Below are 16770 nucleotides of genomic sequence, written 5' to 3'. Positions count from 1 at the left end.
AAAAATGCCCGGGGATGAGGTACTGTATGCAACTTCTCTGCTGTCGAATACTTGTCCATCAATCCTGCAGTGACACTGCAGTGACGATAAACGTGTTACTCTCTGCCTGGTAAAATAAAGTTACAAACTAATTGGACTTTGATTTCACTCAACAGGCATTTCTTGAGACGGTCCATTAAAAGATATATGTGACACTAAATCACAGAAAAAAAGATAAGCCTGAAAACTTTTTCAGAAAATGGCAGGTTTATTGCGTGTGTTTCACTCACGTGTGTCCTATCTCGTGGGCGATAGTGAAGGCTGTTCCCAGGCCGATGTCCTCATTGATGCTGCAGCTCCTCTCTGGCTCACACATCCCTCCTACAGGGGCCAGACCTGTCTCACACACACATTTATTTATTTATTTATTTATATTTTTATATATATTTTTATATATATATATATATATTTTTTTTTTATATATATATAGATATATAGATATATAGATATATATATATATATAGAGATGTGTGTATGTATATATATATATATATATATATATATATATATATATATATACACACACATACATACACACACATCTATTATAGACCTATATAGATCTATTATAGATCTATATAGATCTATAATAGATCTATATAGACCCATTTGATTTCAGATCTTGAAACATTTTGGTCGGGCCTCACTTTAGGCTTAACCCTCAAATTGTGACGGTTCAGACTTGGTTTGAGGGTTACACTAAGAATATGTATGGGTTGAGGTTAGGCAAGTAGTCGTGATGGTTACGTTTAGGCTTAGGGGTGAGGCTTTGCTTTATGTCAGCAGTAAGTACAGTGTATGTAAAGTGCAAGTGTGTGTGTGTGTGTGTGTGTGTGTGTGTGTGTACCTAGGGTTTCACAGGGCTTGTTCTTTTGGATGCAGATGTCGTATCTGCAGACGGGAAGGAAAACCAACCAGGCTGTTAAACTAATAATCATATGCTCACACACAAACAGAAGCAGCACCACCAATGGATGTAATTGCAGTTACATATGCAAACTCGTACAAAACACGCTTGACATGGACAAGCAGTACATTCACAGATGGTGACAGACACACTCACACAGACGCTGTGGTCAGACAGTGGACAGCAGTGATAGCAGACAGATATATAGACTTAAAAGAACAATAGCAGGAAATCATGGACGCTCACTGGGGAGTCATCTGTCCGGACAGTTTCCATCCTCTACTTGATAAATCCTGTCGTAGAAAAACCCCAAGTGTTCTCACAAAGCCACCACCAAAACCACACGGCATTCATCTATCTGTACTCTTGCGTAAGCATATTTCACATTCTGTTGGGAAGAAAAGGAAGGTATTAGTTGCGGCTCTGCCCAGCCCCATCGCACTCAGATGGCTCTGACCAAACCATGGTTGTGTTGTATGCTGTTGCACATTCCTCAGTCAATAGCATCCGTTTTTCATCTGCTTAATATGCATCTACCACTGTTGTCTCTGTTTTCCACCAGCAGTATCGGTAACAGAGAGCGTAGTTAGAGAAATGGCGACAAGATTGAGAGAAAGCAGCGCTTTCAATTTCTACCCTCTTTCTTGTCCTCTCCATTTTCTCTGGGCTGTTTCTGATTCTTCTTCTTCAAAAAAAAACAAAAAAACATGAATTGTTTCTCACTCCCTCCTCGTAGCTTTCTTTTTCTTTTTCTCTCCAGATGCTGAGCTGGGCAGAGCTGCCTCAGCTATCGTCACATCAGACCGGACAAGATACAGCCCAACTCTCTCGGACTTGGCTGAATGAAAACCTATGAGGATAGAGGCTGGGAATGTAAGAATTCAGCAAAGAGGAAACACTGTTTAACCCTTTCATGAACAGGGGAACAGACTAAACATATTTATATTTACAAGAAGTTGCAGTAGGAGGGTTAGGGTGCGCATATATATATATATATATATATATATATATATATAAACATATATAAACACAGCACAGCCCCTTGCCTTGTACCCACACTTTGTGATAAAACCCTCTTTGTTTTGGTCACACAAACGATGTCTTCATTCTAAATGACCTGTATTTATATATGAAGAAAGCTTCAGCACAGAGTTACAGTCTTTATTTCTTCCTCCTGTGAGAAAGGTTTGCCTGTTTGTATTTCTGACCTGGTGATAAGCACAGCAGTGTCATGGTGAGCGATCCCGTTGTCTGGTATGGCGTTACCGTAGCTGCTCCGGTGCTGGATGTTCTTCTGCCACTTACAGAAGCTGTCTAAAGACTTCCCTGCATGGTGGTTGATCTCTAGTGTTGGCTGGAAGAGAGACAAGAGAGGAAATACAGAGTCAAAAGCAAATTAGGAAAATTTATGGATTTAAATCTTAAAAAACACAACAAAAATGGAGGTTACAACTCCAGCAACTTCATATTGTTGTAAACATAATTAATTCAATGATATCAAGTTATTCCAGTGTGAACAATGGGCCATTACAACAATCAACAATTTAGGCCCAACAATGCTATAATGACCTACAGAATCTTCCTATATTGTGGTGTTTCTGTCTTACTGTCCTGTGAAACAACAATCTGGGCAAGACACTTAACCCCTAATTGGTCCTGAGGCTGTCCCATCGCGTATGAATGGGTGTGAATGTAAATTAGACTCCTTATGGGCAGGTGGTACCCTGCATGGTAGCCTCTGCCATCAGTGTACTAATGGGTGAATGCTGACATGTAGTGTAAAGCGATTAGAGTGGTCAGAAGACTAAAAAGACGCTATTCAAATGAAAGCCTATCCACCATTTAACACTTGAAAATGAGCAACTTCAGAGATACATGATTTTCACTGGATAGAAACTTCATAAGACACTGTATGTCATGCATGGTGAGAGGGCATTTCTAAAATGTGGATTCCAGACTTAAAAAGCTTAAGAAACCTCAGGCAGGATTAGAGTGAAGGCGCTTTCTAGTACTATAAGAGTGCAGAGAGGAGAAGGAGAGGAGAAGGAGAGGAGGGAGTTCTCTGCTGACCACAGCTGGCGAGAACTCGTAACCCAGGAATGTATGTGGTGACATAACTAGTAATTGTCTCATCCCACAGTCCCTCATTTCTGGGCCCACTGCTGGCCTGATTTTAGTTTCCAGAGGCAGCTTGCCGTTTTCAGACCTGGAAACCAGCAGCAGAAACCGCTCGCCGAGCCTACTCTCGATCCTGTCCCAACCTCAACGTCAATGGTCCATGGAGAATGAAAAACAACAGTAACACTGCCCGCCGCTAATGATCCTAACATTTACTTATTTACCCTGTCAGACGACGAACACATCCGAGCTGTAAGTTATGGGGCTAATTTTGAGGCAGTATGAATCATAAATGTTCTCTAATAAGACAGCTATGGAGGAAACCCCAAAGCCACACTGTAATACCCCTTTAATTAGTATGATTCATCGGTCAGATCGCTGGAAGCACAAACATTGCGACGGAGCCGGCCGCACCGTCTCACCACATGCTGTTCATGGCGAGCTAATAAGGTCAGTTACTAGGTAGCCAGATGGCCCAGTCATCTCCGGTGCTATGCTGGTAAGGTCGTGCACTTTTTATGAGCTGAACCCCTGTCTTGTGGTCAGGTGTGGGTTCTAATTCTGCACTCTATCTAACCTCCGGTCGCTCACTTATAGCATGAGTCTACAGAAATACCAACGCCTCTGTGAGGCCGGGCACCGCAATGCTTTGAGCGAAATACTAAGTTGAGCATGCCAACATGCTTACAATTACAATACTAACATGCAATTAGTTTTGCAGGTATGTAAATCACAGTATTGGACACATTAAGGTTTTGTTGTTCCAATTCATCCTGTGGAGATCATGAATATCCATACCAAGTCAACCTCATGGTGGTGCTAGAGGAATAGTCAGGGAATCATTCAAGTCAACAGGGTTCATAGTCTGGTGACCGGGACTGTTCGTACAAACTTCTATGGCAATCCGAGGGACTGACTGATGTTGCAATACCACAGCGTGGCTGGAAAATACTGGCGAAATGACACCAAGACTTTGAGGAATCTGGTGAATTTGGATCCTGATTTTTGCATCAGCGTCTAAATCTAACTTTACGTTTTTCTACACCCTGGATGTGCGTCATGGCAATGATCAGAGAGGTCATTGTTCACCAGAGCACGACTGTCACAAAGCTGCTCTGTCGGACCGGTACAAAACCCTCCACATATCCGGACTTTTCCGCCTTTCCTCACCCATCTCCTTCTTCCTCGCTTCCTTGCAGCCCCTTGTCTCTTTCATTACAGCCACAATTTACAAGACCCACTGACACACCCAAGGGTCCACTGGGATGGTGGAGGAAAAGACACTTAAGCCAATCATTTTATACAACAAGGAGCTCATAGATGCTGGTCAGGGAAGACTTTTGTGCAGTCTGGACAGAGAGGTAATGAGGACAAGCATGGAGAGAGGGTTGTCCAACTTATTACAACAGTTGACAAAGTCTATTTACCTGGTCTTCAATGAGCAGGATGAGCCGGGTCACCACAATGTTGACTGCATTCCCCAGGCTAGAATCCTGGAACAGTTTGGCAACCTGACCTCCAGGGAAACAAGAAAAGACCAGTCTTAAAAACAGCTGATACACCAGTTGAGCACATTACACTAAAGCTCATACAACATCAGAAATAAACACCGGAGTGAACCATCAGAAATTAAGATCTGTAAGGTAAGTGCCCCACAGGTGCCAATGGTTATTAAAGAGCTAAAGCACCAACAGTGCACTAAAGCTGCACTCAGAACCTTGTCTTTACTGGAGTCTGGTGTAATTTGGCCCACTTTGCTGCACACCACTAAAGAGATGCTGCTGGTTTCTGTAACAGTCTGGATGCAACCTGCTCTGTTGCAATAGCAGATAACCAACCCTTCATTAAATGCATTCCTAACACATGTGTGTGTGTGTATAGGTTTAAAGTGATAAACTGTGTGTGAAAAGATCCCCAGTGACAAGAAACAGGGCAGATGATGTCATACAACCTAAGCCTGTCTGACTCAAACAAGGGGCTTCTGCTGGGAGGAATCCAAAAAGTTCCACACATTTGCTTTTCTTTCCGTCTCTAAGCATGATTCATGCCATTACATAAACCGTAATCTTATTTCTACTTCATTTGGGTTTTTGACTCACAAATGCATAGTTTATTTCTGACCATCCCTTGTTGTTACAGAAGCAGTGAACCTGTTTCTGCAGACGTTTCTAGAAACCAAACCGTGATTGACGGTTGGATTGCTGACGAACGCTCAGAAAAACGATACAAAAGCATCATTTTGGCACAAAGCTTTTCAGAATTAGTTTCTTTATCCCTCAAGAATAGCTCCAATGACACTGGAAAAGTGTCTTTCTATGACATTGTGCATGTACATCTCTTGTTGTGAAACTTACAATATTCATGACAGCCAGGATGTACTGCTCGATGTCTCTGCGACCATGGTAACCCACCATCATCTTGTCGGCCACCACCAGCGTCTCCACGTAGCGCTCCCGGCTAACGGAGCGCTTCAGAGGCAGCTGGCCGCGACCAACGTGATGTGGAGGCGTCTTCAGCGTTCTCTGCCACCATGACGCACCTTTCATCGGCTTCTCGTCTGAGGAAGATCAACACAGGCACTCACGTTTGGATGACGTAGAGTAAGAAGAAACCAAAAAAAGCCCAGCAGTCGCAATTATACATTAAAAACTGAATCACTCACTGTGGATTTGGCATAACTGGCCAAGACATTCATTATTTTCTATTCTTTACTTTACCAACCACAATTACGCCTGAATAGTGTATTCCATGGATGAAGAGCAGAACAACAGCTCTGTTTCAAAGTTGGATTTTCTTTTCTTTTACTTGTCAAAAGATGGTTTTCCGAACATACTTTTGCTCTTTCAGCAACGCCCTGCAACACAGACTCAGTCACACCCAATCACAACTGGGGGACTTGGACACAACCACAAGCCTCTGCTGCTGGCTGCTATATGCAAATAAACCTGGGGTCATTTGTTCCTCCAGTCTGGACCAAACGGCTGCTACTAAAAAGACCAGAATATCTCTCCTCTCACCAATGACTCCACAGGATTGGCCCTTGTACTGATGGCGGAGCGATGAACGCTTGTAAACCACATGGGGGCGCCCCTCAGCTCTCTCCCCCCTCTCCGTCCTGGTCTGGTTATCTGGTGAGACAAGGGGTTCAATCAGGTACTCCTCTCCCCCTGCAACAATCACCCCCTGCTTCAGAGAGACAGAAACGTAGAATAAAATAGAAGGGAATAGAATGACAGGAATCATTGCCTTTGTAGTACAAATATCACAAACGTCACAGCCACTAATACAGATCATCCCAAAATGCTCCATCAATGATACGACTAAAATGAATGACTCGTACTCTTGATATTGGCAAGAGGAACGAGCAACAAAGCAGGCAGGGTGAGTTAAGGTGAGCAGAGTGAATCGGAGGCGATCTGAGGGATCCTGGTGCTAACGGGTCAGAAAACTGACAGCGTGAGGAGACGAGACTTCATAACAACCTCTGAGCTCAGTGGCAAAAGGTTTTGTTCCACAGCAGGAAGAGTCACTGACTTTACCAATCAAACAAAGATAATAAAGAAATGGCACAAGCACAAGCAAATAACTATGGAGATGATTGGAAATGACGAATAGGTAAAGACACAATATATGCCGAGTATTTAGAATTCATTTAGATCATTTGAGAAGGGAATTAGCAATAGTCTATTTAGAATTGCAGACAGTTGAAAACAAGACACGATTTTGTCTGTGTGACAACAATATACTGCAATAACTAATGACTGCAATAACAACAAAACATAATTGAATGTAGAGCCCTGTCAAGTATTACACTATTAGATAAGATTAAAAAAAGCCATAAAGCAATAATGTAATGTTTTTATGAAATTATAAATTGATAAACATTTTCTCTCTTTGATAAAAACATGGACATAAAGGTACAATAGTATGCCACGAAAATGCGTCCATCTCAGACTATTCAACAACAGCTCAGCGACAAAATGACACTGGTTTTATAATTAGAGATACTTTTACACTACAGATACAAGCCTAGCATTATGATCGTATTACTTTGTGTTCAGACTGTCCCACTACGGACACTGTCCCCCTCACAGAGTCCTCTGTTGGACCCATATGAGAGGAGGATCAGGACCCCACAGAACAAACAAACACAAACACACACACACACACACACACACACACACACGAGAGCATGAAAGGGTGAATGAGAGCGAGAAAAATGAGAGTGAGACAGAGAGCGATACACTAACACTTCCTTTGAATCGGTTCAAATGTGTCGGCCCGGTCAGAGCGAGTGTCTCCCCTGGACTCACTGCGGCGGCTCTCAAAGTGCCTTTAATCTCATAATATAGTTAGTGATGCTCCCTTGGACACACCGCCCGCTCACTGGTGAATGTGCTCATGCTGGTCTGCCCAACAGTAATTACGTGTGCTGCTTATTAACGCTTTGTGAACACATCTAATCCTCAGCTGTGTATACAACTGTTTTTTGTGGAGCCTGCTGTTTGTAGTGAGAGGATACACTGATACACTGTGCTGTGAACGCAGGAACATTATTTCAGCTAACAAAATGATGCATCACAATTAAGTGATCCAGTCCAGTGATTCAGAGGGGGGTGGAGGGGGGGGAACTTTGATCTCTTAGTTTGGGGTATTAACAAGCTGATTACTTCATGAGAGTGGGAAATAAATGAGGAAATGATGCTTTGACCACCTTGGAAAACAGTTAAAATATACAGAAGATTAAAGGTTTTTCCCACAGCACTTCTGCCCATAACCTGCCTTGTTGACCACAGCTTCAGTTAATAATCTCCTACATTTCGCTGTCTGCCTTTAAAACAGCCCCATGGGAGCATGCCGGAACATGATGCATTGTGGGTTAGAGGTAGAGAGGTTACACTTCAAACAAAGTGCTGAAGATGCTGCACTGTCTAACAGCACCCCTACACCCTTCCCAAGTCGGAATAGGAGAGCTGCTGCAGGTAACTTTCTTAACATAGCGATTAGAAATGTTTGCAAAGGATATTCATCAACATGTCCTCTACACTTGGATTACTATCTGTATGGATACAAATCTAGAAGAAAAAGAAATGAAGCACCTTTTTAGGATGAATCCCTTCAAGGATTAGGTCACTTCCTTTCAGGTCATTTCACTTTCTGACGGCCACACTGGTTGGTTTGAGCAAAGCATAAAGCTGAGTACTCAACGTTTCTTAAAATGTCATGCTTTGATCCGAATAAAGTATGACTGATCCCTCATTTGCTGAGCTGCTGCTGCTGCTGCTGACCCCACTAAGTGTATTAGATGTGGATTAGACCTGCAGGTTTCACTCTTACCAGGCCATTACAGTTGCTCAGGGCCACTTTACTGGAGTGCGGCTGGTCTTGGAGGTGTCCTACATAGTGGCAGTGGGGCGAGTAAGGATGACTCCAGGCTAATCGACCTTTCTTCCAGTACTCCACCCTGAACTGTCGCGACAGCAGGCCTCCCTGCAGCGTTAGGTTCAGCAGGAAGTTGTTGCGTGGTGTGGAGAGCTGGTAGAAGAGCTAAGAGATAGAAAAAGAGAGAGAGTTCAGTAAATAAAAGCTCTTGGATCAGAATGTTAGGGTATTCTAAAGATGTGCATCAATGTTAGGCAAACGGGGACTCAAAAGAAGAATAGAAAGTAAAAGGAAAACTATTTCAAAAAGCATTACAGAGTCAGGCACTCTGTCTTCAGTGCTGCGGCTCTTTCTTCTGTGATGTTGCGACGTTTCTGCATCCAGCGTCTCACCATCAGGTCCTACACGTACTGGGATGGCAATCTCATACAGGCCGAGATTAGACAGGAAGGCAGCTGGAGGGAGAGAAATGAAGAAGGCACAAAAACCAAATCAGAGTTTAACTTATTAAAGCCATAATTCTGCTTAACCTAATTGATTCCAATTAACAACAGTTGAGGATTTGAAAGCTGGTTATCTAGAAGAACACTATGGGGCTTTTTAACGGAGAGAGTAACCCAGTTGGCAAAGAGAAACGTGCAGACGTTTTGGCCCATTGCTGACGGGGTCCCTCGCCTCCAAGAACTCGCTCCCGCATGAGGCCAAGGGGACGTTGCCATGGCTACCCTGAAACTGTATACTTCCTGTCTGTCCCAGTCTGTGCCGAGGCCTGGTGGAGATTTATTGTCCAAACACACACACGGCTCTAAACAGCCAACGTCAGCTAACTAACGGGGAAAGGTCACCGGCAAATGAGCCCAGTTTTCATCAAACCTTTGGCCCCGGTTGTTGGAGTGAGCCCCTTCCCACACAGAGTAAATACCCAGAGATCAGAGTTCCCTGGTACAGACTTGGAGAGCTCTGTACTGGGGAATAAAACTCTTTGTAGGCGGCAAAAAGGTCTGGCTTTAACAAACAGCGAGCACAGTTACAAACGCTGCCTTCACGTGGACCTGGTGAGGTTGTACTGTATTTTCAACATGGAACGTTTAGTAGAAAACATGCTTTTTTTTTTAGTCATGAGAACAAAAATGGACGGTGGCCTTGTTCCCTTTTCCAAAATGGTAAATGACTCAGCGTTTTTGGCATTTAAAATTTCTTGTTGAATTTTCTTCCCTCGGTATGTTATGTGCACAGATATGCAGCGGACGAAACACCCTTCACAAGCACAACCTTCCTAAGAGCTCTGAGCTGTTTCCCACAACACATCCATCCTGCTCCCACTAACCACAGCAAATTATCCGGCAGGTGGTATTGCCATTAACTTTGAAGCACAGGAAAGCTCCTGGAGAGAAAATGAAGGGAGGGTGTTAATGAAGTTATCATTCACCGCCAAGGAAGACATTAATGAGACCTCACACAGAATAAACTATGATCTCATGAAAACCAGTAAAATGGTTAAGTATATAGTTTGAGCGGAAGTATTTCATGACTTTTAACAAGACGACCGCCTTTAGAGTTTTTACAACTGTTTTCTATCAACATACCAATTGCCCATTTATAAATGAGGATATTACTGTTACTATACAAGCAATGCGGTTATTCCTGCCCTGTCTTCTCTTGTTAACCCTGAGAGTATAAACTACTACACATATTTGATATTTTATCTCCTAATGGGAAGCAAATTTAGCCCACAGCGAACTTGCAGTAGCCAATAGTGCGAAATATGATCATCGCCAGTGGAAAACATGCTTGCTAAATTTAACAGGAGACACTCCCTGGCTAAAGAGTGTTCATGCAGAAGCGTCCGTGCGGATAGGTGCACCCATCCACCCATGAGCAGGGCATCACCCATGGTTTCTGTTATCACCAAATGAAAATAGTTGAAGGAAATACTCTGGATGGAAAACTGTCCCTCCCTCCATCCCAGGCACACCTTCATGGCACCTCAGATGAAAAGGCGAAGAGGAGGAAGAGCCTTTTGATTACTCAGTACGAACTACGAGAGAGGGAAATGGTGGAAGATTGTAACCTTGTTAGAAGTCTCTCTGTGCCTCGCCCGTCTGTTGTCCTGTGTGCAGTCTGGGTGACACGCACAGGGAAGTGACACATGCACAGACACTGCCAATAATATGTAGACTGCCCTGTCCAAGTACTTTTGTGTCCTTTTGACTAAGAGCTTCCAGGTGACAATGTGGCGGCGATATTTCTTTAAATTAGTCCCCGCTGCACTTGTACTTCAAGACTGTGACTCAGAAGTACTTAAAACATCAGTGTGACAAAGGGAAAGCTTGACTCGTGTACAAAGTCAGGTTCATACAGAAATTGTTTTCCCAGTTTGGTGTGAAGGAATTTGATTGGCTTTCACAGAGCCCTGACGCGAGCACCTTTGGGATGATCTGGAACCAGGCCTCATCCTGCAGCCAGATTACATGTTAACATATCATATAATCACCTTATACAGATGCTATGGTGCACTTGTTGCCTATTTCCAAATCCAGCAGCCACAAAGCAACATGTGCTTTCATTTGGCGTTCTGTCAACCAGATGAATGCAAGCCCAATTTTCACTCTCTCTCTCTTTTGGTCTGCACCAACTCCTGAGAACAATATCTGGCTCTTTAGCTGCCAAATGCTCCGTTTTGTTCACCAGCAGGTCGCCATCTTTGTCTGCTGTTTGGTGCTAAGAAGTTTATCAGAGCTTTTCTGCTAACATGCAGTTATTCAACCTGTCAATGTAAAGTATTAAGAAGTGGCCAAAACTAGAGACCAAACTGTCTGTACCCGTAGAAAGGTCTCTGAGGGAATGAGCGGGTGGGTTATTTAAAAGGAAGCAGTGCGGTAGACTATTGGAGGCACAGCTGGCGGTGAGGGGTTAAAGGTCAAGTTTAGGAAATACACAATCACAGCCTTGTTCAGGGTGACGAGACACGGACAGTAATTTTAGGTCTTTGCCTTCAGGGGGATTTCAGGCCTCTCCAGCTTCAGTGTGTGTGAGAGAGACTGTGTGGTGAGGGGGTTAGGCACGTGGCGGCTGCGCCACAGGGACATGATTTGTGGAAGCAGAGTTCAAGTTCAGCAGCCCAGACCTGCAGGCCTGGAGTGCGCCTCAGCCGGTCAGACAACAGGGTCAGCACTGACAGGTTTTTTCTCATCGGAGCGCTGTGCATGTGAATTATAATTAAAAACAATTACAGTAACTATGGAACACATGTTAATCCTTAAATCACAATTATAGTACGAATTAAATACAAATTTGAAAAAAGGGTATTTATTCTGAATTTCTAAACATGGGCAGCATTGTGAAGGTTGTTTTTTTTCTTTTACTGAAATGAGAAACAGATTTCACTCTGGGCGCCTTGACCATAAAATACATGAAAGTACTCTTGCTCTCAAGAGACTGAAAATAATTAAAGCAACCCGTATGAAGCCAGGATCACAGACAATAAACCAATTATGTTTTCCCACAATTTATTAAGACCTCAAACAATAAGGTCTGTGCTGTTAATAGTGTGTTTATTTCTAACTCACGTCTCGAAAACTCTTTTCACAGTGAATTTTTGATTGGTTTGAAAAGGTCAACCTGTGTGATACAACATGGGTTTAGACCTGCTCTCCAAGACTAGGCTGGCTGACTTAGCTGTTTTTTGGTGGGAAAGCATGAACACACATTTCTATGATAACTATAGGATTATGATACGGTAATTCTAGAATTGCAATAGGATTACTGTAACTGCATAGTAGATATGATGCAGACGTCTTTCCATAAGTTCAGCTTTTCTCAGCCTCAGAAACACTTGAACACGATTCAATCTAAGATGTCGCATGAACTCTTTAACAAACACATTTATGGCTGGTTAGGTATAATTTTACTATTGTTGTAGGTAGGGCTCGGTATCAAACCTCAATATTTCTTGCTGCCGACCAAAATATGTCTGTTGAGTTTCAAAAAGCGAAACCTGGTATAACTGTGGTCAGATTCATCCACTTGTTAACTTGTTCAGAGATATTGCAAATGTGCAAATGCTAATTTCGTTCATTGACAAAGTAAAAACAACTGGTATAAAGACTATAAAGCCCACGCCTCGACAGCACAGGAGGGCCTATTTTATAGGGAACATTATTATGAATAAATAAGAAAAAGTTTAGATTGGACTGTGTCCATAACTTTCACATCGCCCCACTTCATGAACGTTTTATAAGAGCAATAGCTCACAGCAGGCCGTGGTATATTGTGATTGCATCACAGCTAAGGGGGCGTCATTCAGCATATCTCACCTTGTGACTGGGAGAACTCATTTCTGTGACCTCCTTCGACCACCATGACGACGATGACGACGCAGACAAGACCGGTCCTCCATAGCGTTTCCATGGTTACTACAGTAGTTGCTATAGTAACAGAATTCAGTGCAGTGGTCCCCTGGCCTCTGTCCCAACATGTCTTCTGCCCTCTCGGATGCCCCGTCGCCTAGCAATGGGACCGCTCGGTGCTCCGTTGGGCCATGGCTGCGGGAAAGATCCGTGGGTTCAGACAGACATGGCAGCCTCTAAAGCGTGTTGGTCAGCGAGTGGTGATGGATCCTGGACGAGTCCTCGCAGGAGTAGAAAAGACTCAGCAGCAGTGGCAGGTTTAGACTCCTCTCTGTAGCCCTGTAGAAGAGAAAGTGGTCGGTGAGGGAGAGGAAGGCCAGGAAAGGGAGTGAAAAGGGAGGGGAAGGAACGTTTTCGGTGCAAAAAGGGAGGAACAAGGGAGACAGTGAAACACAGACAGAAAGAGAGAGGGAGAGAGAGAGAGAGAGAGCATGAGATCCCATTGACCCATGTAGTTCTCAGTCTAGCAAGACAAATCTACCCAGTTCATATTCAGCGTCCAGTGAAGGACCGCCCAGTCCTGCATTGTTCCTTCAGCTAATCAATCTTGGCTTTGGTGAAGGGCAAACACCATGTCTTTCACTCTGATGACCAGAGACAACAGCAGGTCCCAACCTGGGGCCCCTGAGGCCCCGCTCTTTAAGCTGCCTGCCCACCGGAAAGAGTTCAAACACAAAGGACGCCATTGATCTTGTAAAAAGCTGCGCTTAATGCCCAAACAGGGCTTGAAGTGGGTATTATGTCAGAGGCTCTCGGGGTAAAATGAGCCAATTTCAGAAGAGCAGAAAGTTGCCATCACTGCTACGCTGGCTGACTGTGGTGGTTGGTTGTATGGCTGAGTGACTTGCTGGCTGGCTGCCTGACTGTACAGCTTACTAATTGGCTGGTGTCCTGGCTAGCAGATAGATGGTACGAGTGCCTATATGAAGCTTGTTTACATGTGAGACAAAGGGTAGAGTACTGTGATAGTCATAGCCCGAGCGATACTGGGTTTTTGAGGGTCATTACTTTAACATAGACTCATAAAATAAACAACAATCTTGATACAGATCCCTTAGATTTCTTCTTTTCTTTTTTTTTAAGGTGACCAAGATACATATTGAACAGGACATTGAACATGTAACAGTTAGCAAACAACTTCTCAGTGCTCTCTGGCGCTCTAGTTTGGCTTTCTAAATTTCAGCTCCAAGTACTGCCTCACTTTTTCGTCATCATTCTCATGTTTAAAAGCAGCATGTTTTATTTCTGTACATTGCTTTCAAAGATTTTGCAATCCAAGGTTTGTTATAGGATACAATCTAACTCTAACCGTGTGGGTATAACTGACTCCTCACAAAATGAAATTTAACTAAACACAACAACGGCAACGCACAGCAAGATTTGGTGCGTTATCAGAATCACGTCTGGAGGAGATAAAAGATCAGCGGATGAGAGCAGTGATCTCATCTTGGTTAAATGTTACTGTTGAACCAAACAAGACTATTTACCGGGGACTCAAAAGACAGATAAGAGACGAGGATGTACTTAAACTACCAAACAGACTAATAATGCAAGTGCTGTGTCTTGGAGGGGTACATATAATGATCTCTGATTTGTCATTCAATTGCAAGAAACTGTTGGACATCTACAGGACGCATATTTGGGATCGGGATTTGTCCTGACGTACAGTTGTATGTCGTCGGCATACTTCTTCACAATGGTCGTGAAATTCAATGTTTTTCTTCCATCAGCAGACCTTAATTACTGTTTCTATTTCAAGTAATAACAGGGAGAAGATCGTTGTTTCCTTTTTTAACTGCTAAAGAGAAAGTGAAGTTGATATGACAGCACTCAATGATCATTTGGAGGTAACAATTCAGCCAGCCCGACATCACTCATTTTATTGCCCAGCGCAATACATAAACCCCAAGTTCCTTTTTAATTTTACTAAAAAAACATGAGAGTCTGCTTTATAATAACAATGGAAAATGACTTCCTCAGACCCACAGTACCCATTACAAAAACAGACCAGAGCCAGGATCAGCAGTCACATTTTCATGGGTGCCCTTCTCTTTGACTTGAGTGTCCTGGCTATGGATTGCAGTGTCAGCTAAAAAAAATAAAAACCAAACCCTCGCTATTCTCCAGTAAAGTCTGCCCACCCAGTTCTCTCTTGTCCAAGCCCCCCCATCCCTCCCTCAGAGCCGTCTGGGGAGAGAAGAGCGAGCGGAGACGCCACACTGGCCCAGATGGCTGGCGGCTAACCAACTGCAGCCAAAGGTAATCGGAAGCAGATGGGAAACCTTTTGGTGACGAGAGCAGGGGGAACAAGTTGCCTCCTGAAAAGAGGAGGAAAAAGAACGAGCGCAAGGCCCGAGGGGAATGAAAGAGAGACAGCAGAGTGTAAGCTTCTTTGAGCCAGCTGGGAGAGCCATTCTTGAGTGTTAATACCCTGAACTGAGTGTGCAGGAATGAGTTGAAAAGAGCCCTAATGTGCCTCTTAAATCATTTCAAACGGCAATGGAAACAATGGAAAGGTACAGTAAGAGGAAAGCTTGCTTGAAAAACACTAAGGGGTCGTAGTACTGTTGCAGCTTCCCTTATACGTGGAACAACTGAAAGTCTCTCTTCCCCTCCCTCAGGCTTTTTCCCAGTCATTTCCTGCAAGTCAAACTCCCCTCCATTTTCATTACTTCTTCTGCTCCCGCTCGCGATTTATTGTGGGGTTATTAAACCTGTAGGTTGATATCAAGTGCTTTTCATGACCACTAACTCCCCTTTTGTTTATTTAAACAAGAGAAAGAGGGGGGGGGACCGGACCCCCCAGTGCTGTCCCTTGGTGCTTTTTAAGTACAACTGCTTAAAAGGATTTGTAGACGGCCTTCAAAAGATCGCCACAACACAACATGCATGCGCTGCCTTCTTGGTGAATTATTGCTCCATTATAAACCGCACAGAAATGCAGTTAAATTAAGGAGAAGAGCTGGGGTGACTGCGTCGTACATCTTCCGTGGGCTGCATCACGTTTGAGTGAAATAAAAGAATACATGCGTGTCAGCAGGACCAAGCAAGCACATACGCAGACTCTCTCCTCGGTAGTTTCGCTTGGATTAGCTGCGAATATCAAGCATATAGCTGCAATCACGGCCGAGAGAGAAAGTGGTCCGAGCTGCAGACAGGCCACGCAACTTCCAATGCAATCACAATTTGCAAAAGAGAAAAGATGGAGGGGAGAAGAAAGGGGTCGTTGTTAACAAGAGAGAGAAAAGTTGGACTGCTCGGGATGATTAGGTGGGAATTTAATGGTGGGCCAAATTTGCATTGTAATCAAGCCAGTGGATCCAGTTTTGACACGTCATTTTTTCATCTTGTCATCCACTATTAAATAGTGTGTTTAATGTAGTGTAACAGATGTACAGTGAGACTTTTTTTTTTCTTTTTTGAGAAGACTAGAGCTAACTATGCTGTCTTTGTCTTTAACTGTTGCCAGGGAGAGTGGAGCTATCCGAAAACTAGCACACTAATCAAAGCCATATGACCGGCTCAAAGTAAAGTCTGTGTGGAGCGAACAGATGCTAAGTGTCCCTCAGCTTAGCTTCAAGTCTAGCACTCCCCCCATTCACTCACTCACTCACTCACTCACTCACTCACAGTTTCCACTTTGATCAGGGAGTAGCTCATGAATCAGCTTTAAGTTCACTTTATTATTTCATGAAACTGGCGGTGTCGGCTTCTCTTTTCGAATAAGACCATGAGGTTGTGGGATCAAATGAGACGAATGTCACAAGTCAGATGCAGCGTTACAGTCGGTTTCAGCGGCAATTACTCTCTCTAGTCCAGCTTCACACAGATCTCCACATGGAACCCTGAACAGGTGATAGAAATAATACAAAGAACTGGGGGATATTTCTAGACTAAACTCTCATTCTCTCTGTC

At 43.6% G+C, this 16770-nt stretch overlaps 1 protein-coding gene across 4 annotated transcripts in view; it reads right to left on the bottom strand.

The window, feature by feature from the left end:
- adamts10 (ADAM metallopeptidase with thrombospondin type 1 motif, 10) overlaps positions 1-16770 on the bottom strand; it is a 41775-nt gene that overhangs the window by 23294 nt on the left and 1711 nt on the right. For all 4 annotated transcript variants that reach the window (XM_079267659.1, XM_079267661.1, XM_079267660.1 and 1 more), the window contains exons 2-10: positions 12763-13134; positions 8762-8901; positions 8402-8611; positions 6082-6250; positions 5419-5621; positions 4492-4575; positions 2155-2300; positions 887-930; positions 270-375 (exon numbers count right to left, since the gene is read on the bottom strand). In XM_079267659.1, coding sequence (XP_079123785.1) covers positions 270-375; positions 887-930; positions 2155-2300; positions 4492-4575; positions 5419-5621; positions 6082-6250; positions 8402-8611; positions 8762-8901; positions 12763-12856 — 1196 coding nt within the window. In that variant the 5' untranslated portion in view covers positions 12857-13134. The remainder of the gene's footprint in view (positions 1-269; positions 376-886; positions 931-2154; positions 2301-4491; positions 4576-5418; positions 5622-6081; positions 6251-8401; positions 8612-8761; positions 8902-12762; positions 13135-16770) is intronic.

The sequence above is a fragment of the Melanostigma gelatinosum genome (genome assembly GCF_949748355.1).
Source record: "Melanostigma gelatinosum genome assembly, chromosome: 4".
Lineage (NCBI taxonomy): Eukaryota > Metazoa > Chordata > Actinopteri > Perciformes > Zoarcidae > Melanostigma > Melanostigma gelatinosum.
Note: the sequence above shows the minus strand (reverse complement) of the source record. Positions and strands in the feature narration are given on the sequence as shown.